Source organism: Pagrus major, chromosome 1 (genome assembly GCF_040436345.1).
Source record: "Pagrus major chromosome 1, Pma_NU_1.0".
In the NCBI taxonomy this organism is placed as follows: Eukaryota; Metazoa; Chordata; class Actinopteri; order Spariformes; family Sparidae; genus Pagrus; species Pagrus major.
In genome coordinates, this window is record NC_133215.1 from 746,511 (window position 1) to 760,881 (window position 14,371).

General features: G+C 42.8%; 1 protein-coding gene across 1 annotated transcript; it reads right to left on the minus strand.

Moving 5' to 3' along the window:
* Positions 1 to 4,901: 4,901 nt before the first annotated feature.
* Positions 4,902 to 13,774, minus strand: LOC140995766 (NACHT, LRR and PYD domains-containing protein 3-like). Its single transcript, XM_073465852.1, has 8 exons — positions 13,501 to 13,774; positions 13,046 to 13,108; positions 9,427 to 11,266; positions 8,920 to 9,093; positions 8,559 to 8,732; positions 7,531 to 7,704; positions 6,272 to 6,318; positions 4,902 to 6,037 (listed from the first exon to the last, which is right to left on the minus strand). The coding sequence occupies exons 1-8, from the start codon at positions 13,772 to 13,774 to the stop codon at positions 5,511 to 5,513; spliced, it is 3,273 nt and encodes a 1,090-aa protein (XP_073321953.1). The 3' UTR covers positions 4,902 to 5,510.
* Between the last annotated feature and the right edge of the window lie 597 nt (positions 13,775 to 14,371).

The following is a 14,371-nucleotide window of genomic DNA, read 5'->3' on the forward strand; positions in this document are numbered from 1 at the left end:
ATCGGGCTACTGTTTGATGTATTTTAAAACGTCATTGGACCAAAAGGTTGTAAATGTCTGAGCAGTGTGGAGAGAAGGAGGACGACCGGGAGCTTAACGTGGTGTCGGTGGCCTGATGGGTCTGCAGCAGCTCCTGAACACCACTGGAGGTCAACTCCTGTCTGATGCTCACATTTTATGCATTAAGTCACATGGAGGTGATCAGTACCACTGATTTAATCCTATACTACTATACTATAGACAGAGTTTGCTGTGAGTGAAGGTCGAGCTGACCCACCGGGTCCAGTCCTGCAGTCCGGTATCTGCAGACAGGAACTTTACTACGACTACTCGATGCAACATGAATCCATCGCTGCCAAACTCCACATTATCAAGCCACTGCGACATTATTTCAACAGTAAGACAACTCAAGCTACACGATCACGACAGTGTTACTACAGTACTTCTACTGCTGCACGGCACCAAACCTCCAGAGCTGCAGAACCTCTGGAGAGAACAGTTCTGACCATCACTACTTCACTGCAATATTATCTCAACTGCTGAACGTCATCACATCATTATTACAACATAACTTCACTGGACCCTGAGGACTTTAAACTGCAACACAACAATATTACTGCAGTACGACATCATCATCGTCATCATCATCATCTCGTCACCAGCTGGATGAAAATCTGCTCCTGATGAATAGACTCAGAGCCGGTCCTCACCTCGGGTCCTGGCGCAGCAGCAGCAGCAGCAGCAGCAGCAGAGTGCGTTCAGGAGGGAGAGCCGCGTCCGATAACTGCTCTAAATTTAACAGAAACAGACATTGTTCTAAACATGGCCGCATAGCTGCCTGTGAGCCGCTTATCGGCCCTGTCCCAGCGGGCCATGGCCATACAAGGCTCTGCGGGGCCCGGGGCCGTCCAGCAGCTCCTCGTCCCCGCCGACACGTGGGGGAGATAACGGCTAACGGCTTACAGCAGCTCGGTGACGCCGACCGGCCACAGCAGGCAGGAATGCTGGGATAAGTGTCCCATCTGACATCTGAACAACCTTCACAGCCACAGAGATTTTCCACTCGTGGAGGAGGTGACATCCAGAGACCTGCCGGGTCCTGAGGAGGGAACACAGGAGGGCTGTCAGCGTGAGCTCCACGACAGTAGATAAGACAAATATTAGGGGGAAACATAACCCTGAATATTCAAATATAGGACTTTTCAATACACCATACACACATTATCATGATGCTTTACTGTGTATTTGGTCTCTTTGGACAAAAACGTTACACTCCGGTGGAGAGTCTGTAACCACACCTGTACAAAAAGAACAATTACACTTCAGCTGGCAACATGTCCACCCAGACGGTCGAGGCAGTCGACCGTCCACCACTGAGCCCGGTTCTGCTCCAGGTTTCTGCGGTTAAAGGCAGTTTTTTCTCACCACCGTCACCAGGTGTTTGTTCACGGAGGGAAATGTTGTGAGTCTGTAAATAAATGCATCGAGGAGTTTGGTTTCGACCTACTCAGTTTGTCATGAGATGACTTTTGTTGTGAATTGGCGCTAAACAAATAAAGATTGATTGATTGATTGATTGATTGATTGATTGCAGGGAAGCCCTGAATGGTCACAGGTCGAACATATTATTTCCTACATTGTCCCGTGAGAGCGAGTTATTTATGTAACTTTCAAAGAAAAACAAATGATTATTTTCTTGAGATCTCGAGAAAAATAAATAAATCAATTAATTATTACAAGAAAACAAAAGAATCTTCCTTCTTATTCCTTTTAGCTTCATGTCTATCAGATCAGCAGTAACATGGCAGCATGCATGCTGTTCATGACATCTCCACCAGGGGAGCAACTGATTTAAGATGAACGTCAGATCAGATCTGATGGCAAACATTCAACAGAAGTTCCCAAAACTCACCCACAGAGCAGCGTGTGTGTCCCGGCCCACTCTTATCAATCTTATGAAGTCTTTCTCTCATCATTAATTATCTTGTTATATTGGGAAAACATTCGTTATCTCATGATGATGACATAAATAACTCAGGATCTCAAGAAAACAACCTCGTTACCAGGGAAAAACTGAGGAAATCATCTTTTCCCTGCGGCCGTTCTTAAGATTGGTTCACAGTAAACCTCACTATGTCTATGATCTTCAGTCTGACACCAGCAGGGAGGTTTCCTGGAAAAATAAAGGAAATCTATCGGTCTCTGTGCATCCAAAACAGGAAGAGGTCACAAACCCCAGGTAACAACAAGATCTATAACAGACTGATTACCGATGCCGATATTCAGCATTTTTGTGACTATTGTGTCTGATTGACGATAAAATAAATGAATAAATGAAGCTCTGATGCTGCAGTCACCTCTCTGTGCTCCCACTCGACGTCCCACCCACAACACTACCTGATTGGTTGCACGTCACAAGCGATAATCTGTCAACACTGAATAATGTGAATCTGCAAAGTAACTAGTAACTAAAGTTATCAAATACATTTAGTGTAGTGGAAGTGGAAATACTGAAGTACCTGAACATTGTACTTTAGTACTGTACTTACTGGTTATTCTCAACTTTGACAAAGATTTTTTGCATTGAGCTAAATGCTAGCATCATGCTAACATGCACACAATGACAATCCTAAAAGGCCGATGTTTAGCAGGTATAATATTTACTGAGCCTGACTTTAAATCATCAGGAGTGTCAGGCCTGGACGAAAATGAGGACTCAGATGCAGAGGATATCACTTATAAGCACACTTTGAGTTCGGCTCCTTCTTTGAAGAGTGACAAATGAATAGGCTATGAAACACTCACTATATCTCTAAGGCCTGGCTAGAAAATCACGGAAGAACAAAACTTCCAAAATGAGGGAAAACACTCATAAAAGGGAGGGAAAACAGAAGACTAGACTAGAAATCAAAAACTCTCTCAAGGAGGAAAACAAAAGGCTAGATAATAACTCAAAACGCTCCCGAAGGAGGAAAACCAAATCTAAGATAAAAGGGACAAAAGAAAAAGGCTCACCTAAACAGGAGGCTCTACAACTATCTAACACTATCTAACACAAAATTGCTCCCAAAACGGTTTAATACAACAAAATACAAATCAAACACTAAACTAGAAAATATTATCAAACGAAAAATCTTCTCTCTCTCTCAAGGAGGAAGCAGAAAACAACTTACATGGCAAATCAATTCTCGTGGCAAAACTGACTATGACTGTGGTAAAGGGCTCGGGTGCACGGACCAGGACGAAACACTTTGGCACAAGACAAAGGGAAGACGCCGACTTTAAACACATGAGGGTAATGGGGAACAGGTGGAAACAATCAGGGATCAGGTGAGACTGTGGCTGTGTCCAAATTCAGGGGCTGCAGCCTTCAAGGCCGCGGCCTTAGCGGTCCACGAAGGCCGCGGCCTTCGGAGAGACCTTGAAGGCCGCGTCAACCGCTGTGAAATGGGTCGGTCCAGCCTTCGGAGTATTTCCTGGTTGCGTCACCAGGTGTTCATGCATTAAAGTCTGTTTTGGTTCAAATCCATCAAACATGTACATTTATTTGTGTGTGTACAATGTGTCAAATCTAAATTGAATTATCAACATTACAAAATAAACATGAACCCATTGGTGAATAACAACTATATTTACCACAGCATCACCAGCGTCACGTATTTTAACTGAAAGTTAAACTTTGGAGGTTTTATAGTCCCTTGAAGTTTAACATATCTGGCGTTGGATGTTCAAATGAGTAAAAACCGAGTATAAACCCATTACTTAAATTTAAATGTCATGTCTGCGCCACTTGATGTCGCCATTTTCTCTTGCTTCCTCTTCTGTTTCGGGACTGAGCAGCGGTGCGCAAAGGATCTTGGGATATGTGAGGCCGCGAAGGACAGTAGCGGTGCGTCCTCCTAAACGAGGGCGGGGAAGGCTGCATTTGTGGGCTGCATGTGGAGCAGCCTTCGAATTTGGACAGCCTTCGCGCAGCGTTGTGACGTAATTGGCCTTCAAATGCGCCCTTCGTGGGCTGCAGCCCCTGAATTTGGACACAGCCAATCAGACCGGTGACACATGAGGAAGGGCAAGTGACCTGAAACGAGAGGAGAGTTAGATTTCAAAATAAAACAGGAAGTTACGAGACAAAAAACCCAAGACGAGACAAACCTCACCACGGTGTGACAAGGAGGAGATGATGGCTGAGCCTGACTTTATATCATCAGGAGGAGATGATGGCTGAGCCTGACTTTATATCATCAGGAGGAGATGATGGCTGAGCCTGACTTTATATCATCAGGAGGAGATGATGGCTGAGCCTGACTTTATATCATCAGGAGGAGATGATGGCTGAGCCTGACTTTATATCATCAGGAGGAGACGATGGCTGAGCCTGACTTTATATCATCAGGAAGAGATGATGGCTGAGCCTGACTTTATATCATCAGGAGGAGATGATGACTGAGCCTGACTTTATATCATCAGGAGGAGATGATGGCTGAGCCTGACTTTATATCATCAGGAGGAGATGATGGCTGAGCCTGACTTTATATCATCAGGAGGAGATGATGGCTGAGCCTGACTTTATATCATCATGGAGTATTTCACATACAGTCAGGCTCAGCCATCTTCTCCTCCTGATGATATAAAGTCAGGCTCAGTCATCATCTCCTCCTGATGATATAAAGTCAGGCTCAGCCATCATCTCCTCCTGATGATATAAAGTCAGGTGAAGTCTCGTAGTCCACAGAACATTTCTGGAGCTTCACAGTAAAACAGAGTTGCAGCGTTCTGCTGAACAACTGAAGCAGCTGGAGATGATTTAAACATCAGATGTCTCCATGCAGCTCGTCTGCTGTGATGTCTGTAATGTAAAGTGATGTGAAAAGACGTTATTTCAATCAGGAGAGACACGTGAATGAGAAAGTCAAATGTTTATTCTGACAGATGATGTGAGATAATGAAGTGTTGACAGAAAGTCTTTGGCTCTTCGACTCTACAGGGAGATTTTGTAATGGAGGTCCGTCTGCACGTAGCAGCAGCTCTATCCACTCATATACACATATTTACAGATAATAACTCAAAGAAGACAAATGAGAAACTTCAATGATGAACCACAAATCAACTAAATAAAAGCTGTCTGAACAAAGATCATAATTATGATGATCTATATGCATGTGTGTGTGGAGCCTGATTTTATTGTATATACAGGCTGATTGTTGTGAGAAAACAATCAGATCACAAAGTTCAGAAAACTGAAATCTGAACGTTCAAAACATATTTAAAGAGATTTAAAACCACTGATGTGCAGCACATTGACCAAGAAGAGACAACACAACTAACCCATTTCTGTTACTGTGATTTACAGAGAGAGTGTGTGTGTGTGTGTGTGTGTGTGTGTATGTATGTGTGTGTGTGTGTGTGTGTGTGTGAGTGAGTGTGTGTGAGACTGTGTGTGTGTGTGTGTGTGTGTGTGTGTGTGTGTGTGTGGGAGTGTGTGTGTGTGTGTGTGTGTGTGTTTGTCCCTCCTACAGAGACACTGAGGAACCAGGCCAGAACCAGAACCCAGGATAAAGAGGTTGAGTGAATGTGGTGTTGAAGGTGTGGAGGTGGATCAGTGAGTCAGAGGAGACTCTGTAGAAGGACAGAGTGCCAGCAGGACAGTCCACATACACTGCTGCTCTGTTAGAGACAGAGGAGGAGGAGGAGGAGGAGGAGAGGACTGTACTTCTCTTATTGTGCCAGACAGAGTAACGACCATCAGAGCAGCTCAGACACCAGGACTGATTATTCCGTCCAAACCAACAGTCATCACTGTCTCCTCTCCTGCTGATTCCTCTGTAACTCACTGCTATATGAACCCCTCCTCTCCACTCGACCTCCCAGTAACAGCGACCAGTCAGATCATTTCTACACAGCAGCTGAGGCCAGTAAAACCTCTCTGGATGATCAGGATATGGCTGCTTCTCTAACACATATGTCACCTTCCTGTTGTTGTCAGACAGTTTGAGGAATCTGTTCACTGTGTTTGTGTCCACTGTGAGTTCACAGACATCTGATGGAGAGAACAAGACACAATACAGCAGCAGTTTATCATCTAACACAGCTGATGGTTTATTTGTTGCTTTATTAACAGACTGACTGTTAATTAGATCAAAACTTCACAATGACTCATCTTTGTGGATCTTCTTTCAAACTGACAGTTGAATGCAGATACACAAGCTTTAGATTTAAACTACTTTAACATGTGCTGCCTTGTTTTCATCAGTCAAAGTGAACACACACTTACACTTCCTCAGACCAGGTTTCAGCCTCTGCTCTCCACCATGTTCCACCCTGGAGGAAGAAACAAAGTCAGAATGAACCTTCAGAAGCTTCCTCATCAATGATCTTCATAAAGCTTCACTCAGATCACCATGAAGACAAAACAGCTGCATTTATAAAACACACTTCATACACACACTCAGACTTTACATCAAATATTCACCAACAACAACTAAATAATAAAAAGCTGGTCGACTGAATAATCACTGAATAAATTCATTTTCCTGACATTTAATAATGTGAAGTGACAGAATCGACCGCAGTGGAAAATATATGAAACATAAAATAAAACTACGACTGAACTTTGAACCTCGACTTTTAAAACAAAACAAACGAGACGTCCTCAAAGTGTTCAGAAAAAAATCCTGACAACTGGACAAACTCCTTCTGATGAAAATCAGGTCAGATCAGGTATCTAAACACTTTCTGACAGCAAACTTAATGCTTTTAAACATCTTTTAAAGAAAATCAAAGAACATTAAATAACCTGTCAACAACTAATGAATGCATGTTGGAGCTGGCGGATATGAAACGATCTCATGTTGACCTGAATGAACTGTGTTCTCCTGTTGTGTCAATCATGAAACAGAAACTCTTCACACGTCTCAAACTAAATCTTAAATGTCTAAATGTTGTAGCTTTCATTCACAGCTGGCTTCAAATAATTAACTTGAACAACAGAAATGTGTAAATAATAACTCAACATGAAGAACAATATCACTGCGGAGCACTATAGCACGTTAATACTGACAGGCTGTTAAAACCTCTCCACGTAAAACTGAACAGTCTTATTTCTACACTGAACTTTATAATCCTGTTATCTCACAGTTAAATATGAGAAAAGCTTCAATCACTGATGACAACACGCTGGTTTTAAACATCAGGGTTCAGATATCATCACTGGTGGAGTCTTTGCACACTTCACACACTTGACACACATCAGCAGCTCTGCTGAATCACTGATCATCTGAACTAACATGCAGCACAAAGTTTAACTAAATAAAAGATCGTCCAGCTTCAGATCACACAGATAATTACAACCAAACAACTGGACTCACACAGAGAACGTTCAGACTGTCTGACCTTCAGCTGACAGCAAACGAGATCACATCCTCACCAAAACTGACTCTGTTGTTCTTTGACTTCATGAAAATGAGTTCTTCTCTCTCTTTTATTTAGCTGTGACAGAGAAACAGTGTGTTAGCTCTTGGTGTCTGTTCATACCTGAGAGTGTCCAGTCTCCAGTCTGGATCCTCGAGTCCAGCCGACAGCAGCTTCACTCCTGAGTCTCCTGGATGATTGTAGCTCAGGTCCAGCTCTCTCAGATGGGAGGGGTTGGATCTCAGAGATGAGGCCAGAGAAGTACAGCCTTCCTCTGTGATCAGACAGCCTGACAGCCTGGAGACACACACACACACACACACACACACACACACACACACACACACACACACACACACACACACACAGGACAATGTATATTTATGAATGTATAGAGACAGACATTCTGTGAATTAAATCTGTGAACTGTGATTTTGTTTTTCTGTACACGCAACATCTACTTCCTGTATTTTGGTCCTGGGAGAAGGATCCTCCTCTTCCTGAGGTTTTTTTTCCCGGTTAAAAGGTTTTTTTCAATATGGGAAGTTTGCTTCACAGTCGAGGGTCAAAAGACAGAGGAAGTCGCTCACGGTACAGATTGTAAAGCCCACTGAAGCAATGTGAACATGATTTGGGGCTTTATAAATAAAATTGACAGCAGACGTGATGTGACATCAGAAAAATATTGAAAATACAGCCAGCTGCACTGGAAAAGCTCTGTAACCACATGACACTGTAATCCGACAAACTGCTGAAGTGAAGAAAAGATGCTGATGAGAGCAGCGAGACTGAATCCAATGGTAAAGTTGTGGAAAGTGAAAAAACAAAAAACGAACACCAAAACAGGGCTGTGAGATGCAACAATTCATAGAGCTGAGGGGCAACACAAAGTCATTTGATAAAACTCTGTCTGTCATTGACAATTGATTAAAAAAGAAAACACTGATTAGAGCTGACATGGTGATTGGTGAATATAACTTTACTGTACATTAACATAAATGATTTAATCTCTGAAGGGCATTGTATACCTTTTAAGAATAATACACAATGTCCAAAACTCCTACAATGTTTGATATACAGTATCTTAAGGACATTTTAACCAGATGCCAAGCAACATTTGAGTGGTCATTTCACAGAAACTGAAGTCAGACCTGAGAGTCTCCAGTTTACAGTGTGGACTCTTCAGTCCAACAGACAGCGGCTTCACTCCTGAATCCTGCAGGTCGTTGTTATTCAGGTCCAGCTCTCTCAGACTAGAGGTCTGGGAGCTGAGAACTGAGGACAGAGCTTCACAGCTTCTCTCTGACAGATTACAGCCACTCAGCCTGAAGAAGAAATGTAGAGGACATGTGAAGACTTTTCTCTCTGTTTGATTTAACTTCCAATTGTATTTTTGATACACTCAGTTTCAGAGCAGTGTCTTCAAAGAAAACTGGTAAAATGACAGGAGACCAATGACAACACAAAGGAACAGTTATGGTTCACTCTGTACATGTCTTTTTTAATCCTGACCTGAGAGTCTCCAGTTTACAGTGTGGACTCTTCAGTCCAACAGACAGCGGCTTCACTCCTGAATCCTGCAGGTCGTTGTCACTCAGGTCCAGCTCTCTCAGACTAGAGGACTGGGAGCTGAGAACTGAGGACAGAGCTTCACAGCTTCCCTCTGACAGATTACAGCCACTCAGCCTGAAGGAGAGTTAGTGACAAAGACAAACACTGATACTGTTTCTGTGCTGAATATGAATATTCATGAAGATAAGATTTTCAGGTGATAAGTGTTTGTCATTGACTACATCACTGAGCTCTAACAGCAGTTGATGACATTTTCATAAATTATAGTCACATTTCTGGGAATGAAACTTAAGAAACAATGCAGGTTTTTCAAGGTGTCAAGTAATAAAATCTTTTCCCGGGACTTACATTTAATAAGATATAAACTAGTTGACAACAACCCCACACACGATAAACTTAGTTAAACTTAGACTCTTAAACTTAGTCTGCAGTTATCGGTTCACTTACAGAGCTTTGTTGGAGGCTTTGACCACTGGCAGCAGCCTCAGAAGAGCCTCCTCTGAAGCACAGTATTTCTTCAGGTCAAACACGTCCAGATCTTCTTCTGATGACAGTAAGATGAAGACCAGAGCTGACCACTGAGCAGGAGACAGTTTATCTGTGGAGAGACTTCCTGATCTCAGGTACTGTTGGATCTCCTCCACTAGAGAACCATCATTCAGTTCATTCAGACAGTGGAACAGATTGATGCTTCTCTCTGGAGACAGATTCTCACTGATCTTCTTCTTGATGTACTTCACTGTTTTCTGATTGGTCTGTGAGCTTCTCTTCTTTTTCAGGAGGCCTTGAGGGAGAGTCTGATTGGTCTGCAGTGAAAGACCCAGAAGGAAGCGGAGAAACAAGTCCAGGTGTCCATTTGGACTCTGTAAGGCCTTGTCAATAGCAAACCTGTGGACATTTGTCACAGACGTTTTGCTGAAAAACATTCTCACATGTTTGCCGTTAGTTTGAGCTAGCTCTGACATCACATTCTTGTTTCTGTTAATGAGTGACATCTCTACATACAAAGCTGCCAAAAACTCCTGAACACTGAGATGGACGAAGCTAAACATCTTAACTTCATCACTCTTCCTCCCACGTTCCTCTTTAAAGATCTCTGTGAACACTCCTGAGAACACTGAGGCTCCTCTGACATCAATGCCACTCTCTTTCAGATCTGTTTCATAGAAAATCAGGTTGCCCTTTTCCAGCTGGTGGAAAGCCAGTTTTGCTAATGACTTAATGTACTGAATGCACATGTTTTGGTCAAACTTCTCATTTGTCTGGTGAATCTGAAACCTCAGGAACTCTACATACATCTCAGTCAGGGTCTTGGGCAGCTCTCCTCCCTCTCTTTGCTTGGGCAGAACTGTAGCAGTGATCCAGCAGAAGACTGGGATGTGGCACATGATGTGGAGGCTTCGTGATGTCTTGATGTGGGAGATGATTCTGCTGGCCTGCTCCTCATCTCTGAACCTCCTCCTGAAGTACTCCTCCTTCTGTGGGTCAGTGAACCCTCTGACTTCTGTCACCATGTCAACAAAATCAGAATGAATCTGACTGGCTGCTGCAGGTCGTGTGGTTATCCAGAGGCGAGCAGAGGGAAGCAGATTTCTCTTGATGAGGTTTGACATCAGCACATCCACTGAGGTGGACTGAGTCACATCAAAGTCTGTTTCTTTGTTTTTATTGGTCGAACAGTTCAGTTGAAGGCGGTTCTCATCCAGTCCATCCAAAACAAACACTAGTTTGAATTTACTTCTGTCACACCTTTTGTTTCCTGATGACTGCAGAGCTGTAAAGATGTGATTCAGAGCCTCTTCCTTGATGTCTCTGGTCTCTGTGATACATTCATGAATGAGCGTTGCCAAACTTAACTTTTCATCCTTCCATAAGTTCAGCTGGCGGAAGGTAAAGGGGAATATGAGATGCACATCTTGATTGTTTTCTTTGTTAGTCCAGTCCAACACAAACTTCTGGACAAGAAATGTTTTGCCAATTCCTGCGATTCCATTGGTCAGAACTGTTCTTATGGATCTTTCTTTTCCAGAGGGGGGTTTGAACATGTCACAGGGTTTAATTGATTCCTCTGTTGTTGGCTTCACCTCCATCTGAATGACCTCATGCTGTTTGTTGATGTTTACGTCATCCCCAGCTGTGACGTACAGCTCTGTGTAGATATCAACCAGAGGTTCCTTCCTCCGTGCCCACCCCTCTTGTGCACAATTAAACCTATCCTCGAGGTTTGACTGAAGCATGTCTTGGTAATATGAGATGGGTTGTGGCTCTGGTACTGGAACAATCTCATCTGAGTGACAAATAGAAACAAAAAACAATGAAAATGCAGGATTTTGAAATTACAGTTGGAGCAAGATGTCTATGGAAAATATTCTAGCAGTATATTTGTAATTGTGTTACAGTAAGCTATCTTAACAATAGTATTTGATCACATCATTCTCTCATGTACCCCAACAACATTAATCTATCCGGCAGGGAGCTGGTCAGTACAACCACAGCCCTGGACTGGTTACCACTGAGCAGCTGTTGGTGTTGCTGCCAGCTTCTGGTTGAAATGTCACAAAGAAGTCCTGTAGCATCAGCTTTAATATTTTCCTTCTGTCTATATAGATATGTAGACTCATGCTCTCTTGCAGGTCCAGAAGTGTTCATTCTCAATTTCTTTTACTCTTTCTTGTTTTGGGGAATAACTTGATGATGTTTAAATACCAATATCATTTAAACCACCCCCAATAAAGACTGGTAGTACTGGTTTTTATTATAACTGAGCCTGGTGGCTCCATACAGGCCATTATTGATCTGGTTTCTTTGGTTTCCACTCAACAAAAAAAGGATGCAGGCCTTATCTGAACCACAGATGAGCTCAGCTAGCTTTCCACTGTCACTCCGCTCAGTCCTCACAGTTATCAACCACTTTGACTTCATGGTCGGGTAAACCCCACCTCTCAGTTGCACCTCTCAGGTGCACTGAGCTGACAGTCAGTTTCAGTTCATTCAGTCTGACAAACAGACACAGGCACAAGCTAACAAAACTGCTTCAGAAATAATGGTTATTATTCAGTGTCCATCATGGCCTCCATGAAAAGAGTTGCACTCTGATCTCTTCTTTCTCTACACTCGACTCCATCTCTGCTGTCTGACCTCCGGCCTGCTCATACTACGTAAGACCCGCCCTCTGAAGAATAGCAGCCAATCAAAAATTACAAATGACCACCTGCAACTATGACACCATACTTCTATAAGAATATTAGGAGTTGGCCACAAATTCTCCTCTATGGTGCCAATAAACCACTGGAGAAGAGGAGCATGCAAACGATAGAAAACCACGTGAAAACATGACGATGATATAATATTTGTGTTTGATGTATTAATGTGAGGACGGTTACAGTCTCCTCATCACTACACAGATCTGATGTTTTTCATCTCTTCCCTTGAGGCTTGAGTTTGAGTCACATTCTGAATGTAAGTTATCATATACTGAATTCACTGAGTCGTCACATTTTCTCGTTGTGGATTCACCAACTTTTCCTACTCTGACATTTTTGTGACGTTTTACACCTTTATAATACGACACAGACTGAAATGTAAATTTCAATCACTATTTTGAGCTGATGAGCTTCCTGGCTGCTGTGGCTGCAGTAGAGACGGAGTTTGATGCAGATCTGATGGTTAACTGCCTCCTGCAGCTCAATCCACTGTCACAACAGTCCCACTATAGTTTTAAATCCTCCTGACAGCTCACAACCACATACAAAATAATCTAAAAACTGATGTTACAGTCTACGGTACCCAAGGAAAAAATATTCAAGACCTGTGTAGATGGATTTTAAGACTTTTAAACAGCTTCTAGGGTCTTTATGAAGAAACTGATTAAATGCTTTATATGCAATGTCTTTCAGAGCTGCAGATACTCTGATACTGCTTCAACTAAAGCTCATCAAGTACTCCTCTCTTTGCTTTCACTCAGTTATAATGCAGTCAGTCTTACTAACTTTTAACTTTTCCAAACTAAAAACTAAACTTTGTCTTTCAGGGCTTCCATACACACCAGAGAATACAGCAGCTTTACCTTCAGTCTGAGAGGAAGAAGGTCCTCTGTTCTCTGAAGTCTCTCCAACATCGCCGACACTCACTGACACAGAGAGAGAGGTGAAGACAGAGATTATGGCTGGTTGCACCAACAAGGATTCATTTAATCTAAGATTAGCTCTAATCTGAGTTCAGTAAAACTAGGTTTAAAATGAGTTGATCCAGATTTTAAATTAGGCAGAGCTCTGTTGCACCATTAAAATGAATCTCTGCTCAGTTAAACAATGTTTATTTATGTGAACCATCAAACCTCCATCCTCTCCAATAACAATTATTGATGCTTCAACCTTTTCTCCTAATTATGAAATCAGCCTCTTTGTTTTTCTTTGCTGAAAACAATGAGCTTCTGTACTGAGAGGCCTGTTCCTTTACAAGTATTGTGTCGTCGACTCTCTTCGTCTGAAAATGATATTAAAATAAAGAAAAGTGACTGACCTTCTGGTCCTGAGCTGTTGGCTGACAGACTCTGCACCAGGTCATTCCTCTTTATCTTCTCTAAAATCTTCTTGGTCACCTTCAGAGCTCCATCAAGTGTGAAGGTGTTCACCATCAGATCCACTGTGTCCTGTATTTCTGCACTCTCCAGCTTGGACTGTTTGATGGGTTGGTAGCCTTCCAGGATGTCAGGCTGCTTCAGATACCATTTGAAATCCTTGAATTCTTTGACTTTTAGATCCTCCAGAGTGTTGAAAATGTCCTCTGGATTCATCGTGGCTTCCTGCTAAAGACAGGCAGTGTTATCACCTGAAGGAAAAGCAGCCAGGCTTCCAGCAGCTGGGAAACATCAGTGAAGACCGGTCTTAACTCTTGAGAAGCTGCTGCATTTATTATCTGACACACTGCGACCTGCACTGACAACAGACACAAACTGCTAACCTTTTTATTCTCTGCTCTGCTCGCAGTCATCGTCTCTTTTCTGACTCTCTCTCTTTTCTGACCACACTCTGCCTACGCACAGCGAGCACATGTTGATGATTACAACACAGAAACAAGCTTTGTTTGAGAAAAGACTGCTGATAAAAAAATATTCTACATCAGAGATCAGACGACGAGACGACCCTGGTTGTACAGACGGACCAATCAGAGGTCTGCAGTATTTAACTCCACCTGTTAGTATCAGATCAGTGTCCGAGCTACGTCAACAGGACAGTAACAAACGAGACACCATGTTGGTCCAGTTTTAAATATACACGGCTCACGAGTGGCATTCGTCCAATCAGGTGCAGCCAGTGAGTGTTTGTGTGGTTGTCGGACGGTGAAGACTGTTTTGGTCAAGTGTTCAAAGCTGGGAAGCGCCCTGTGCTCT

Excerpts from the sequence above, each read along its gene's own strand:
- LOC140995766 (XM_073465852.1), bottom strand. The coding sequence starts at position 13,774 with ATGAATCCAGAGGACATTTTCAACACTCTGGAGGATCTAAAAGTCAAA. Across the intron at positions 11,267-13,045 it reads TTCTTCCTCTCAGACTGAAG|ATGAGATTGTTCCAGTACCA; the intron begins GTAAAGCTGCTG and ends TTTGTCACTCAG. Across the intron at positions 6,038-6,271 it reads GAAACCTGGTCTGAGGAAGT|ATGTCTGTGAACTCACAGTG; the intron begins GTAAGTGTGTGT and ends TCTCTCCATCAG.